Here is a 16,338-nt window from a genome sequence, read left to right as displayed (position 1 = left end):
CAGACGGTGGTGGTCCACGTTTTCCCGGTGAAGGACCAGCTGCCGGCGGAGGTCTCCGGCAGCGTTCGCTCGCTGACGGTGAAGGAGACCGAGGTGGTTTACGTTACCCAGGCTCACCTCCACTTTGCCGACCGAGAGCATCCAGAAACGGACCTGACCTACGTCATCACGCAGCCCTGCTTCAGCCCACTGCATCCTGGGTAAGGACAGGACAAGGGCAGGACTGCTTCTGCTGTACAGGATGGTGTAGCCCATTTTAGCACAAAGACTGCTAATCTGGCTTAATCAAAAGCGAGAAAATAAACTTTCCATCCCCTCTAAATCTGTCTGATTCCCACTTTCCTGATTTCTGAAATAAAAAAAACCCTCCTTTTATATATTTTTTAATTATCAGGCTGATGGATCCAGGACGTCTGTTCTACACAGACAGTGCCAACAGCATGAAGAGAGACCACATGGTGCCGGTGTTAAAGTCCTTCACACAGGTTTGAAACACATAAACTGCATCCTGATATACCCAAGCGGCACGATTCCTACTTAAAGGAATACTTCACCCACCAAACGACCATTAGTGTATGGATTACTCACCACGTGCAGTCTGGTCTCATCCACGAATTACGCCGCATTATTTTGCGGCGTAATTCGTGAATGTACCACGCCATTTTTTCGTCCGTTATCCAGGTAATCTTGAACGAGGATGAAAACAAAACTTGGACCCAGCTTGAATATCTGGGTGTGTTGCCTAAACCTAACCAAGTAGTTGTGTTGCCTAAACATAACTAAGTTAGACGGAAGTTTATTTGGAAAGGACTATGCATAGTAACGAGCGGAAATTGACACGTGTTTCTGGACTTTGGTCGGGAAACAAAAGGAGTAACTTTATGTCGGATACCATGCGAACCGTTGTGTGATACGTCGCAACGTTACCTTGGGTTCTTGAAGAAAACGTTGTTTTTCTCGTAGGCCTCCTCAGTGAACGGGGAATCTTGAAACAGAATACATTTTTTAAGTATATGGAGAGAAGTACATTTGATATAGTGCATGTGAGAAAAACTAGTAATGATGAATAATCAATGAGTACGAATGTATTCAGGAGTTTCATGATTAGAATATTCTATACCTGAATAAATGTGATATAGAAAAAACGGTAAACATGTCCTGTGCTCTCCCAGCATGCAGTGCAGCACATGAAGGTGGCCTTCATGCCTCCGGTGGAAGACATCGGCCCGGAGCCGCTGTTCGTCCAGTTCGTCTTCTCCGTCAGCGACCACCACGGCGGCACCGTCTCCGGCCTTCTCTTCAACATCACCGTTAACCCCGTGGACGACCAGGCGCCAGAGGTCAGAGGTCAAACACGGACTGGGTTGTTGGTCCGAGTGATGAACATATTTTATGGGAGTGAACACTGTTAAATGTCGGGGGGGGGTTTCGATGCCATGTAATGATCTGTGACTGGAAGTTATGTAGTTTTTAAATCTTCCACCATTTGACTATGCATCTCTGTTGGTTGATCCTGTATGTGCTTCGTCAGGCCTTCACCAACCTGCTGCGGGTGGAGGAGGGCGGAGCGGCCTTTGTTACAGAGGAGCACCTCCTGGTTCAGGACCGGGACAGCAGGAATGAGGCTCTGAGGGCGGAAATTTGGAGGATGGCTCGACACGGCCGGCTGGCGCTGCAGGGCCGAGCGCTGCAGCAGGGAGACGGATTCTCTCTCCAGGACCTGAGAGGACTCCGACTCAGGTCAGACACAACGGGGCGTTGAACATCTACTTTTACAGTTAGTCTTCCACTTAAGGGTCAATTTAAGATGAGGGTTGGTTTGGGTTTGCCAGGTATTTGTGATGGGGCATTCAAAGGATTATTTGAAAGAAAAAGCGACTAGCTTTTCTGTTGCTCTAAAGGAGCCTTTATATAATATAAAATAGAGGCTTTTATTTTCTACTGTTCTCTTTTAATACAAACTCAATCCTCATCTGTGTTCACCTGCTATTTCCAGTTTAATGTCCATTTCCACAGCAATGTTCAGCTACCATGAATGAAACTCAACACATCGCTCAAGATCTTCACATTAAAGGTCTTGTCGCGTTTCATTTTTATATTTAGGCTTTTAGGGTAGACTTTGTTGACGGCAGTTTAACATCAATCGAGAGAATGGTAAAGAAAAAATAAGAATGTAAAAACCTGTTTCAAGCTATTTATTTTGACATTTACGGTTTTAGTATCAGTACTGCAAGTCTGAATTATATTCTGGAGGTGTGGTATTTGAAAAACATTGATGTGTCCAGACAGAAAGGTCAACCACGCTTTAACCGGTGTTTTAGCTGCCTAACCTGAACCATGTCATCGTTCAGATCATTTTAATAACATTGGTATTTGACGTAATCTGAGGTTCAATGGAATCGTTCAATATCAACACTCTATCCCTGATTATAAGGTCTAGGGCCTTGTGAATAAATGTAATCATGTTGCATTATGGGAGATGTAGGATCCAGTGCTTTTGGAGCTTGTAACTGCAATTACAATATTTAAAATATTCTGACAATTTTAACAATTTCCTGAAGATTAAATCACTTGAGTTTGTCTCTACGTTCAAGGTGAGGGGCTGGAGAATATATGATCACTGACTGATACATGATATAATTATTAGAAAATATAATGTTGGCCAAAATGTCCATCACTAAGCTGATTGTTTTTTTTATATGAATTATGAAAAAGTATTGCAGGGTTTTTAATGGGTAAACTGATGTGATTAAAAAAGAAAATATCCCAAACAAGGTTTTGATAAACCAAATTGGTTTGAACTTTATTGGGATTCTGAATCTCTGGCACAATACGGGGATGTAACACCAAACGGATGTTCCTGTGTAAATATCACAGAGAGCTAACAAGCTAATTAGAAGGTTACATGCATCAGTTCTATGATTACATACTGCAGACCCACGTGCACTGATTCCTCTGTAAACTGTCTGCACCTGTTTTTGACTGGATCCTCGTGGAGTGTCTGTTTACGGTGTCCTCACTGATCTGGCATGCCGAAGCCCACGGTAACATAAACTGAAACCTCCGGAGGAAGCGACGCATTCAGTCAGGTCTGTGTTTTCGGATGTGGGTATTTGGAGGTGGGTGTATGAGAGTTATCGGCCCATGCGTGAGTTCATTTCCATACCCACAAGTATTTTTAAACTTTTGTCCCACGGTATTGGGTCTCTGCCTCAGCACACTTAACCATCTTGACATGATAGACCCCCTATGGGTTCTAGACCTCTTTCTCCCTGTGAGTCGTCGTAGGAACCCCAAATTAATTCCAATACTCGTGTTTATTTTTTTATTTTTTTTAAGATATTTTGATCATATCCAGCATGAGTATGAGCAAAGTGTGTCAAAAAAGACTCCTCGAGAGCTCCTGAGTTTAAAAAAAGTACCTACTACCTAAACAACAACCCACAGACTAATACTGCACCTTTTTTAGAAAGATTAAGACCCAAAGCATCGGAATCTGCAACAATAAACACAATCCAGGAACACATTGGCTTGTTAGGAAGCATATTCAGTCAAAGAAACGTGTTTTTCAGTTCCTAAATGGAAAGATTACCTACTTTTTTGCCAAGACAGTGTCTGATCCAGTCGACCCTACTAACAGAATGATCAGACCGTAGGATTTTGAATCGCCCGCGGAGAGAATTCTTGCCGTGTTTGTAAATGTAGAGATACTAATATGGGTCAGCTATGGATTGTGATTGCTTTATTAGACTCCCCCAGGCCCGTACGCTTACAGGGATGTGTCTTTGACTGAAATCCGACGTTGTAAGCTATACTTATAAAGGTTTTAGTGAAACGTTAAAATCACCACGGCAAGGTAGAGAGTTTACGTAAATAATAAAACTTAACGATTATATAAAAAAAAATGACTCATCTCACAAGAGTTACGATATTTTAGCAATTTAAATGAATTTAATCGACTTTGTGGTTCCGGAGATATGCAAGGTGCCATTTTTAAAACACAGGTTTTTTTGTGGAAAAAGAGGCGAAACGGGGCTTAGGGCTTTTCATAGTTTGAGTTCCCTCTTTGACATCTAGTTTCTCAGTTAGCAAAACCAAAGAATGCCTCAGAAGGTCTTTTATTCCAGCACAGCAGCCACACTTTTACATGTTTTTTTAGATGTAGAATTGCTCCTCAAATGGCTTTTCGGGTGTTATTTATTCGTTGTACTGGGTGTTCTGTTTGTTGTCTGTCTGAGTTGATTTGGTGGCAAATGTGTTTCCCCCACTGGGGATTAATAAAGCTTTCTGAACTATGATCCTATTTTTTTTTTGGGATGGTTCAGACCTTTGGACCAGTTACAGGACCTTCTGTCTTCAGAACCGGGAAAAAGGAGAAACAAGGTGACAAAACAAAATAACATTTGGTCCGATGACTTTATTGAAAACATTCTGACACTTTTCAATCCTTTTCCAAGAGGATGAGAGTAGGAGAGAGGATACAAGAGAAAAGGAAAAACTGTCCGCAAACCAATGACCTGTGCAGAATTGATCATAAAATAATGCTCTATAGAGAGGAACATTCGTAAAGCCAGAACTAGATTTTGTCATTTAAGTCAGGTGTACTGACAGACAGAGTGCGATGGCTCTTTGTGTGGCAGGTACATCCACGACGACTCTGAGACCACCGAGGACGAAGTCCATCTGAAGGTGACGGACGGTTTGAACTCAGTAGACGTCGTCTTGTCGATACAGGTGAGTTTCCTGTCCCGCCAAAACATGTTCAACATCACATCATCAATCAAGGTTTTTTGATTTGGACTTTATTTGTTTGTGTTGTGTATTTTTAGTCTGTGACGCCTCTCCTGCTGTCCTCAGGTCCTGCCGATGAACGATGAACCTCCCCAGCTGGGTGGAGGGCTGCGGGGGGAGCTGAGCTGCGTGGAGGCGGGGCAGGTCCAGATAACGGCGGACTACCTGTCGGCTACAGACCGGGACAGCGACGACTCCAGACTGACCTACATGCTGGCCCGGAGTCCAGGCAGAGGGGAGCTGCAGAGAGACGGATTGACCGTGGACAAGTTCTCCCAGCAGGACCTGCTGCAGGGACACGTCTACTATGTCCACACAGGTAAGGGAGCATTATTGTGGACGACGCTGTGTTGTGGCACGTGTACAAACAATGGTCTGCTTGTCTCTTCAGCTTCCTAGAGGGCACTTAATCACGTGATCACCATTGTAAGGGCACCCTGGAGGGCACTTAACGGCGTTTTCTCCACTGGAAAGGCACAGTACAGAGGTTTTCTCCACTGAAATGGCAACTTGGAGGAGACGTTTTCTCTCTTTATGTGCACTTTAGAGAGCACTTTACCTCCATTAAAAGGGTATCCTAAGGGCACTATTGCAGTGTTTTTTTCCGAAGATAGTGGCACCACTTCGCCCCTAGTTTTTACTATTTTATATTTAGTTAGCTAGTTTAGTCCAATAGTTGGGGGTTTGCTGCAGAAAACATTTGCACTACTTATCCTCACCCGTCAAACAGGTGAAGGCTTTTATTGTGAAGCAGCTTTGGGAAATGAAATGTATCTACCACAGAGATATAGGTCCAATTCCTCAAGAAAACAAACAAGATATGGACATATTGGGTCAGCTGATGGGTTTTTCATATTACAAGGAGTTAAAGTGCAAACAGAAAGAGTTGCAGGGAGCTGGTGGGAGATAAAGAGCTGCTGTTTGTAAGAACAATACTAATCGTGTCCTTGTGTCTGTTGACTTGAAGATCTTCATCAGACACGATCTCACAGCATTGAGAAATGGCGTTTTTTGGTTCCCGTTTCAGGAGGAGAGATCGGACCCGACCCGGTATTCGACACCGTCACGCTCATCATCTCTGACGGCGAGGCTGGAGGGATGGATGGATGTTGCCACGGAGACGCCCCGCCCCCACCCGTGCCTCTCCACGGCACACTTCCTGTGTACGACCTCAACATCACCGTTCTCCCTGTCAACAACAAAGTACCCACCGTCACTCTGGGTAAGACGTCATGACACACCTGAGGAACAGTTTACCTTCAGGCAGTTTCAGAAAGGCTTTTCAAAGTTGTAAATATTGGCTGCTGTAGTATTCAGATATTTTACTTAAGGGAATAATACACTGGGAATGTGCAGCGTACTTGGCCAATACATAATTCTGATTCTGATTCTGATACCAAACTGAAAGATATACTGAGTAAGTGAAAGTCAGTAAGAAAGATTTCCGCTGTGACTGTAAATACAATTATTTATATTAGATATAATCAGTTTATTCTAACTCATGCATTAATGTTAATGTTAATTTTACTCTTCACTGTAATTGAATTAGTGTATTATACGATTAGAAATGATTGTTACATACTGCTGGGAAGTTGTGACAAATAATTGTAAGTCACATCGTCCTAACTATGTCCTGTGATTCGGAAATGGGTATTGAATTATTCGTAAAATTCTTAAAACTTGGTGGACTGGCAGTAAATGTAATTATCTCTGTTGATTATAATAACACTCGCTACGTTCAGCACTAACTGAAACCTGATAAGTGATTAACAAGACATTTTCAGCTCAGCCAGGCAGTGTGAACGGAGGCATGTTTCACCAAAACGTGTGTGTGTGTGTGTGTGTGTGTGTGTGTGTGTGTGTGTGTGTGTGTGTGTGTTCACTGCTGACAATCCTCTTAATTCAGCGGAGCAGCTCTGACCCCGACAACACGCCGTCACCTATCAGTCCAACACACACTGTGTTCTGGGAGGGGAGGCGGGTGGGGGGTAACATACACTTCTTGTATACACACACACACACACACACACACACACACACACACACACACACACACTCTCCTGGGGAGGGTGATAGTTCTCGCCGAAGTCGGAGCCAAGAAGAGGGATTGGAGGAGCTCTGTGGTTATCAATGGAGACCAGTGACCACTGGGATTCACCTTGGGATAACTGTGTGTGTGTGTGTGTGTGTGTGTGTGTGAGAGACATTGCAACCGCATGTTAACACAAAAAAAGTCTTTGTTTGTTCGTTCCTGAATTTTAGAAATCTCTCTTCTCTCCAAACCAAAAAAAATCGGTGGAATTGGTTCAGCTTGTTGCAAGAATATAGTCAGACCGAATCACATTTTCTGGATTCTTTTGCGGTCTTAATTTGAAGGTCTTGCGACGCAGTTCTAAATATCCATCTTCAAGTTATTGTGTCTTATTCAAAATGTAAGGCTTTAGAAAAAAATGTCAAAATGCTTCATTGCCAAAATGGCAAGGTGGAAAACACCAGAGACGTCACCTGTTCACATCTCTTCTCCCACCAACAGTTAATTTTCTTTCAATCAGCACATGCGACATAATCACAACTTCCCCGGGTTCAATTCCAGCCTTGTGACCTTTGGCTGAAGCTCAATTCTTTAAACTTCCTGAAACTTATTTCTCCTATTAAAACGATCATATTAAATATGAAATCAACCGTCTCAAGTAAAACCTCAGACCCCGAATAGTTTCTGTATGTTTCTTGCAGTGTGGTGTGTGTATGTTTAGCTGAGTCCTAAATCTCATTGTTTGCACATTGCATTATGGGTGATTTATGGCATCTTGTTGTCAGCGTTAATGAGGTTGGCGCTGACGTGTCTAAAGTGAAATCTGCCTATTGTCTGCTGGTATTACATGCACACACACATGCACACAGCTGGGTGAGATTATCACTCCTGTGTGTGTGTGTGTGTGTGTGTGTGTGTGTGTGTGTGTGTGTGTTCCCCAGGAAACAGTGGACAATGAGCGTCTTTTCAAAACAAAAGCAGCAAGAGGCGCATCCCCACGGTTACAATAGACAACGTGTACTAGCCGTCTCGCCAGCCGGATTACCGCGACGCTACCAGCGGCCCGATAACTCTCTAATCCTGCCAGCATATCTCACCATTCATTCAGGGGTTAGGGGAGTTCGGGGGAGGAAGGGGGGTGTTTCGTGGTCTAATTAATAAGCGCATTAGCACGAAGGAAACCAGCTCTACCTTGTTTCTTAGTTGAGTTTATCAGCGCGATACAGGACTGTCCATCGTTGATGCTCATGCACATTCACACAATGCATACCTACATATATATGGCATAATTAATACATGCACAAGGGAGGTTTGGTAGTATGGATCCAGGGCCAGAGGTGATTGTGTTTGTTAATTAACAGCAGTGTGAAGGAAGATGGGTTTCATTAGCAGGTGACAGGGATGGATGGACAAATGGATGAAGTGATGGAATAGAGTGATAAACTAATGGATGGACGGAGGCATAGATCAATGGATGGAGGGTTCGTTGAATGGATGAACTAATCGATGGATGGACGGACTGATAGATAAATTGATGAATGGATGGATGAATTAATGGACGGATGGATGGTCAGCTGCCTTGTGGAAGTACTCAGGGTTTTCCTGGTGAATCTGGGCGATATAGGTGATCGTTGAGTCGAGGGGCCCTGTGTGTTACCTCCCTCTGGTCTGCCTCCCCACCACTCCAATGACCTGCCTGGGTCTTTTTTACATAAAGCTGGAATTCTTCCTCTTCAGGCTGCATTTGCCCAAACACACCCAGGTGTGTCCTTTTTTGGGGGTTATAACATAGGATGCCGCATCAGAAAATATTTTTCACCCCACTGAGTGGAGACAAACTGCTCCATCCATGTAAAAACCATTGGCCCGACTCATGTCACTGTTGTTATGTGTTGATTTAGGGGAGTCCGTGTTGGTGGTGGATGAGGGCTCCTCCGCCTGTCTGTGTGGGGGGGTCCTCGGGGCCTCAGATCCTGACAGCCCCGCCGACCGGCTGACCTTTCACCTGGAGACGCCACCTCTGCACGGCTTCCTGGAGAATACGCTGCCGACGCCCGGCTCCGAGAAGAGCAACGCGGGAGTCCGAGTCGGTCAGTGTGTGTGTGTGTGTGTGTGTGTGTATATGTGTGTGTGTTTGTGTGTGTAGGTATGTGTGTGTGTGTGTGTGTGTGTGTGTGTGTGTGTGTGTGTGTGTGTGTGTGTGTGTGTGTGACCTGACCCTGGCAAAACACTCTCTTTCCCAGAATCCTTCAGTCTTGTCCACCTGACCTCTGGCTTCATCAACTACGTCCAGTCGGAGAGCAAAGGGGCGGAGCCGACCGTCGACCAGCTGTCCATCAGCGTGAGTGACGGGCTGCACCGCTCCGCCTTTGTCCCCTTCTACATCATCATCAATCCAACCAATGATGAGACGCCTTCGCTGCTGCTCGCCAACTTCACCGTACGTCCAATATTTTACTTCTTTACATGCGTCAAAAATCAAAAAATGACAATAATTTTTCGTCCATCCAACAGCCTAACTGGGGGCGCTAAAGTAGACGTAGAGTAATTCCCGTTGTCCACCTTCCGCAGGTGGAGGAGGGCGGGATGAGGGATCTGACTCCCTCGTTACTAAACAGCTTCGACCTGGATGCCCCGCCGGACATCCTGACCTTCACGCTGGTGCAGCCGCCGGCTCACGGCAGCTTGATCAACGGCATCTACGGCACCGAGATGAGCCGCTACAAGGAGATGGGGGCCGACCTCCTGCGAAGGAGCCTCCCTGTCACCTCCTTCACCCTGCAGGAGCTCCGCCAAGGTGAGAGGGCGCTGCGTCAAATGGCTGTCAATAGTAAATAGAATCAAGTACTATACTTTTAAAGTAGGTTATTTAGTACAAGGTATGAAATAGGCCAGATATGATTATTTAGTTTTCTTATTATTGTAAATGTAATTTTGAGATTACTCAATGGTTGTTTCATGCTCACGACAAGGCAGTTACTTTTATTTTGTGATCTTGCAATGAGATATGAGATTTTAAAATAAAATCTATGGACGGACATTTGTATTGAATTTAATTCACACCCTATTGCTGGGTTCACACCAAAAGCGTTGCGAGTAGATTACATACAAAGTCGATGCACAGACGTGAATGGTTGCAAAAAAGCACATTTTCCGCGGCGCGAATGACGCAAAAAAGTGAATGGCGCGTTGCGGAAAATTCGCTTTTTCGCCTGAGTTGAAATATTTCAATTTGAAAGTTTCGGTGACGCTGAGTTGCAAAAGCCAATCAGCGTTGAGATGTTCCTGCAGTTGCTGAATTCAACTGCTGCTGGTCCGCCTGAAGTAGCGCTGGAAGCGGCTTCATTCATTCAGGTCGGAGCTGTGTGTGCCTACGGATATATTATGAACACAACAAGTTCCACAACAAGTATAAAGCAGAACTATTGGTTATTTCAATGGTGGATGGCGGAAATAGTAACTGTTTTCACGGAGTAAAGTCACGGAAAAGCCACACCCCTCGCAACGCTTTTGGTGTGAACGCAGCATAAGTCATAACTCAAATATGAACACAAATACTTCTGGAATAAAAACAATTTAGTGGTGTGTATCCGGTTGCAAATTGTGTTAATAATGTTTATAAATCCTCTTTTTGCTTACAGTGCAAATACAATCTGCTAAAAGTTAACTAACACAACTTTTCATGGTGCATATTCACCAAAATGTCACTGAATATAGAACTGCAGCGTTCAAGACTCACAAGCTTAAACGGACTGTGAGCATCACCAATAGCATGTTGGGAAATGTAATGCTAAAACTGATGTTTATTCCAAGTACGAGACAGAATTTGTCATACTTTTTTTTGCCATTCGGTCCACCACATTGGTCCAGACTGAAATATCCCAACAGCTATTTGATGGATTTAAATATTCATAATCCCCAGAGGATGAATCCATCGGACGTTTGGGATCCAATGAAGTTTCACATAATGCCAGTTTCATAAAGCAGGTCAAAGTTTAATTCTGTTCAATGTTTCGGTTTATCCGTCACCAGTTTTGCTTGTGTTTTAACCGTCACTACATCACTGTTCTTCACCTTCTGGAAACCATGAATTCTGTCCAAAATCACATCACAATCAATGAAATAGCAGTCAAGTTATTTCAGAACGAATTTTGTTGAAAATAGAAATACATGCAATGTAATGACTGAAAATAAATTCAGTGAAAACAGCAAAAGCCTGGGCAGGACAGGAGGGGAACTAACCCACGATCCATGTTCTCGTACACCGGTTGGCTACTCATTTCTACTTTCTTATGTTCAACAAAAATGAAAGGGAGGGGGACGGCCGTGAAGCGGTCCATCTTCCATACCGGGATCCCAGTTCAATTCCATTGTGGCAGCTAAACAGTCCTTTATGGCTGCTACAAGCTAACTGTTGTGTTGGCTAACGCAAGTAGTTAGCTATTGCTTGATTAAAAAAAAAGGAAACAAAAATCTGAAAAACAGACATTTTGAGTCTGTTGAAGAGGCCTAAATAGAACATATATAAATACAAATATCTTAATATTTCTTTCCACGTGTTTAAAAAAGTAGTTTGCAATTTGCATGTTATGATTTATTTTCTAAAATGCTACACTATGAATACATTCTGTGTAGCAGCTTTACTGCCTGTTTGTCACACAAATGATCATTGGACAAACAGTGTCAATATTGTATTCTGGTTGTGGTTTGCTTTGGGAGGTCGTCCTCACTTTAAGTGTTTTGGCCAGTAACACATGAGCATTAAAATAAAATAAAAAGCATTGGTAAGGTCCCGTTCTCCTCTGCTCCCACACTACCACCACTTTCTTACCTGTCCTGCAGGTGTGACTGTTGGCCTTTTAATCATCATTTTATTTGTATTTTTCAAAGAAAAATATTTTGTAAACGATACTGAGATTTGTTAATGGTTTATTTCAACCACTTACTCAGGCAGAGGAGGTTGCTCCTCCTCTTTTGTTGAGTCTCTGTTCAAGTATGTGTGCCTGTGTATGTGTGCTGTAGGTGTAATGTGTGTTTGCACATGAACAGTTTGTATGTGGATATTTCTGCGCTTTTAGTGTGCAAACAAATAATAAGATTCATCTTATTTCCCCCCCTCCTCTTCCTCCCTCTGCAGGCATGAAGATCGTGTACATGCACGATGACACGGAAACTCTGAAGGACGCCGTGGCTCTGCGGCTGACAGATGGCATCCACACAGTCCAGGGGACGGCTCGGGTCACCGTGCTGCCGGTCAACGACGAGAAGCCACGGCTGCTCAAGTATACGCCAACACACACACACAAACACATGCACACACACACACACACACACACACACACACACACACACACACACACACAGATGTGAGCTGATATGAGGATTTAGTGCTTAATGCCTGTTAATATGGTATTACCGGAAATATGTGACTGTGTGAGGTTTTAGGTCAGGGTCGCACCGACAGACATAAAGACGGCTTCTATAAAGTAATAAAAGTACACATTTTGCAGAATGGCTCATTACAGAACGATGTATATTCTACTTGTGTATTATAATTATTGATGCATTAATGTGTTCATCACTTTAATGTTGCAGCTGGTAAATGTGGAGCTCATTTGAATGTCTTTATATACTAGGTGGTTTAATCTATAATAATGCTATTGTTATTTTGATGATATTTTTTATGAATTTGAATGCAGAAAGTAATTAAAACTGGCAGATAATTGTAAAGTAGGAAAGGGCACTATATTTCCCTCTGAGATATAATGGAGTATACGTATAATGTTGCATAAAATGTAACATACAGTACTACAAAAAGAACGCAATGTATGTAAAGTGTGTTTTTATTGAACACACAGACTGTTGTGTATTTGGACTCAATCTCACACACACCGTCCTCGCTAGAGCACCAAATGTAGACTAATCTGTCCCCAACATGACTGAAATGAAATTAAACTATATATTTCTGTTTAAAGAAGTCAGACAGGGTAGAGAGACGGACTCACACGTTGTTGGTTTGGGTCTAGATATGGCCTTGAGGATAACCATTAAATATAGAATACCACCAGAATCAACACGGGACGGGAGGGGGGGCGGTTGACCTGTGTGTGTGTGTGTGTGTGTGTGTGTGTGTGTGTGTGTGTGTGTGTGTGTGTGTGTGTGTGTGTGTGTGTGTGCACATGTGGCGGGTCTCTCTGCTTGAGTGGGTGTTCACTCCTCCACCTCAACCCATAATATTTTCATTCCAACGAGCGAGTGATTGGGAATTTGCATCCTTGACTGGGTTCCCCATGCTGTCCCGCCCCAACCCCTCACCCTCACGTCCTCGCTGTCCCCAGATCAGCCGTCGGTGTGCGTGGGTGCGCTGGCACAGGCCCGAGCTGGTACTGTAAAGGGCACCGAGGCAGAAGTAACGCCGGGACTTGGCAGATGCCAGCCTCCTTGTTTTTTTTGTTTGCGTTCCTGCAGGACGGATGCGGCGGCTTCCTCTCCTGCGTGCATTTTAGTTCCAAGTGAGGAAGCAGCCAGACGCTTTCTGATGTTCAACGACCCCCCCCTCCCACCCCCCACCTCCACACACACACACACACACACACACACACAGACCTACCCCCAACCAACACCACCGCCCCATATGTCCGTGATCCCACTTGGGGAAAAAACCTCCCCCAAACAAACTTCTTCCTGCTTGTATCTCCAGTTTCATCTCATCAAAAGTTGGACATTATTAACTCCTTATCCCGTGTTTTTACAAATCTTTTTGAAAGCAAAACAAAATAAAGTCTAAAATGTTGCTTGTTGAACTGGTTTGAACACCACAAAAAGAAAATATTTACATTGAACATAAAATTTACATTGAATTAAAACCATTGTTCTTTCTTCTTCAGGAACGCGGGGTTGGAGGTGGACTCCGGCGAGCGCAGGGTGATCTCTAGCGTGGCCCTTGAGGCCCAGGACCTGGACACGCCCCCTAACCAGGTGTACTACTTCCTCAACGCCGAGCCGCGCTTCGGCAAGCTGCGGCTCAAGGTGAGCAAAACAACGGTGTTTCTCTTCATGAGGAGTTTTGAGTTTTAGACCTCAAATTTGAAGACATCTTGGAAAGAGGCAGTACTCAAGTATAAACTCAAGGTACTTGTGCGCCACTTTACTCGAGAATTTCCACTTTATTCTACTTACAAGAATGAAGTGAATAAAGTTCCTGTATGTGTTGAGAAAATCCTCTGAATGTTTAAGCTAAGGAAACTCTAAAAAGCCTCTTGGATCAGCTGGAAAATACATCGTCACAAAGCTGAAAACTGTATTGACGGACTGGCACGTTTTTGCTTTTGATCTAAACATAATTTTTGTTGACAATAATAACAACAACAATAACAACAAATATAGAAATGTATTAATTCGTTCTAATTATGTAAAACTTTGGGTTGGTTTCCGACGCCCGTGTTTTTTATTATATACATTTGATTTACTTCCCAAACTAGAAAATAAAACTCAGATAGTTAAATAAGCATAATTGTTGTACCGCCATCCTCTGAACCTTGTGAGTGCAGACGGAGTCGGGCTGGACCGAGCTGTCGGCCGGCCGGAACTTCACTCAGGACGACGTGGAGATGAACCGCCTGTGGTACGCTCACACCGGCGGCGGTGCCGCTGCCGGGTTCAAAGGTCACGACAGCTTCCGCTTCACCCTCAGCGACCTGGACAACGAGAGTCCCGCGCAGAGCTTCTTCATCTCCGTCCACACCGTGCAGAAAGGTCAGAGGTTTGGCTTTTGAAAGGTCTTCTTGTCCGGGGGTGTGGGGCAAGTGGCTTAAAAGTTGAGTTTCCCAAAGTTCGTTCCTGATCTAGAATCAGCAGGAAATGGTCTCGGCTGCAGCGGGTCCGGTCCGTTTAGTGTTTTTCAGAGAGTTCTCAAAGTGTTCAGAGAATAAAACAAGTCGCATGACAACTGACTAAAGTTACTGCAACAAGAAGAACCATCTTCTCACTGCCTCCACACTTTTAACACTCGGGCCCCTCCGCGGTCCCTCTGGCCGGTCCTCGTTCATGTATTATTGAGCACCCTGTTCCTCCAGCTCGCCGTGCCAGCTTTGCCGGTCGGGTGAACACGGTGTGCCGAGGCCTCGGCCCTTCTGGCTGCGGGCCCTCTGATCCTGGAGGAGCGGAGGTGAGAAACGACCGGCCTCCTCAGCCGGTGAATAATTAACGGAGGGGAGGTGGAGCAGCTGTAGAGGGGCGCTGGCTCGTGTCCTCTGGGTGCTCCACCTCCTCCTCGTCATCCTACAACAACAACACTCCAAAAAAAGGGAGACATTTAGGCCTTGTTATTTTTTATTGTTTTACCTCGCCAAGTTGAATTTGAATGAATCCTCTTTTAACTTATACAAGTCGATGGCGATAAAGCAGCCCTTTAGAGTTTGAGCAACTCAGGTGGGATTTAAAAATATATATATATTTATTGAGGGTAGATTCTCATGAATGCTCAATGAAAGGGACATTCACACAAATTTGCCACTGTGAATCCGGCTTGTAATTAATATATGTTTTCCAAATATTAGAATATCAGAATGAAATAAGACTTTTCAACAAAATGTTATCGTTATTACAAAATCCATATCTTGTGTTTTTACTGACTTAAATATATTTATTTGTCAAAATATAATTAGAAAAATTTGTATTGAGAAATAAACAAACCCTATTTATTTAGAAATATAGAAATAAATATGATTACCACATTCCTTTTGGATAATTACCAAAACAATTGCAGAAGTTAGCAGTTAAAAACAGCTTCATCTCTCTAGAAACCATCCTCGCTCCAGTGTTTTGATCCTTCCCCTCCGGCCACCTGCAGGTGACGTGGTGCTGGTGAGCAAGGCAGTGCGTCTGATGGAGGGTCAGCGCGTCGTCCTGAACACCGACATCCTGCTGGCGTCAGACTCGGCCGGTCGTCCGGAGGAGCTGGTCTACGCGGTGTCGGTCCCGCCGCGGCACGGCCTCGTCCACGCCGTCCAGCAGTCGGGCGTCGCCCTGACCGCCTTTACCCAGCTGGACGTGGCCGCGCACCGCGTGTGCTACACCCACGACAACAGCCACCGCGCGGAGACCGACTCCTTCAGGTGAGAACACGCACGCTCACGGCAATATCTAAATGAAATCAGCATCATCTTGGTTCGATCGGGGCTCTCTTAAAGAAAAAAGATAAAGATCCCAATGGACTATTCTGATTAAAATGTAGGTCAAATAAAAAACATGATAGAATTAAAAACATGATGCAATTTTAAGCATGCAACAAACAAACCTCACTCATTCTTGTTCCGCTGTTGGTGTCGAACAGCTGTTTGACTTTGGCCCTCTCTGTAAAGAGAAGCTATTTTGCAGCACAGCAGGAAATTCTGCACACATCAGGAGAATAAATGGCAAAATGATCAGCCCGCATATTGTGAGAGGAGGATATTTCTGTCCAGAAAAGTATCACACACAACATTTGGCCGGCAAAAAAGAAACTGGGCAGCGAG

General features: G+C 44.2%; 1 protein-coding gene across 1 annotated transcript in view; it reads left to right on the top strand.

The window, feature by feature from the left end:
- Positions 1–16,338, top strand: part of frem1b (Fras1 related extracellular matrix 1b) — a gene marked incomplete at its 5' end in the record, with an annotated part of 40,087 nt that overhangs the window by 14,676 nt on the left and 9,073 nt on the right. Inside the window, 14 exons of the mRNA XM_079221006.1 lie at positions 4–200; positions 395–485; positions 1,173–1,340; positions 1,532–1,740; positions 4,641–4,734; positions 4,858–5,110; positions 5,819–6,013; positions 8,725–8,913; positions 9,067–9,263; positions 9,395–9,620; positions 11,961–12,105; positions 13,711–13,852; positions 14,374–14,578; positions 15,675–15,939. Coding sequence (XP_079077132.1) covers positions 4–200; positions 395–485; positions 1,173–1,340; positions 1,532–1,740; positions 4,641–4,734; positions 4,858–5,110; positions 5,819–6,013; positions 8,725–8,913; positions 9,067–9,263; positions 9,395–9,620; positions 11,961–12,105; positions 13,711–13,852; positions 14,374–14,578; positions 15,675–15,939 — 2,576 coding nt within the window. The remainder of the gene's footprint in view (positions 1–3; positions 201–394; positions 486–1,172; positions 1,341–1,531; positions 1,741–4,640; positions 4,735–4,857; positions 5,111–5,818; positions 6,014–8,724; positions 8,914–9,066; positions 9,264–9,394; positions 9,621–11,960; positions 12,106–13,710; positions 13,853–14,373; positions 14,579–15,674; positions 15,940–16,338) is intronic.

The sequence above is a fragment of the Taurulus bubalis genome (genome assembly GCF_910589615.1).
Source record: "Taurulus bubalis genome assembly, chromosome: 7".
Classification (NCBI taxonomy): domain Eukaryota; kingdom Metazoa; phylum Chordata; class Actinopteri; order Perciformes; family Cottidae; genus Taurulus; species Taurulus bubalis.
This window is presented reverse-complemented; position numbering and strand designations above follow the sequence as displayed.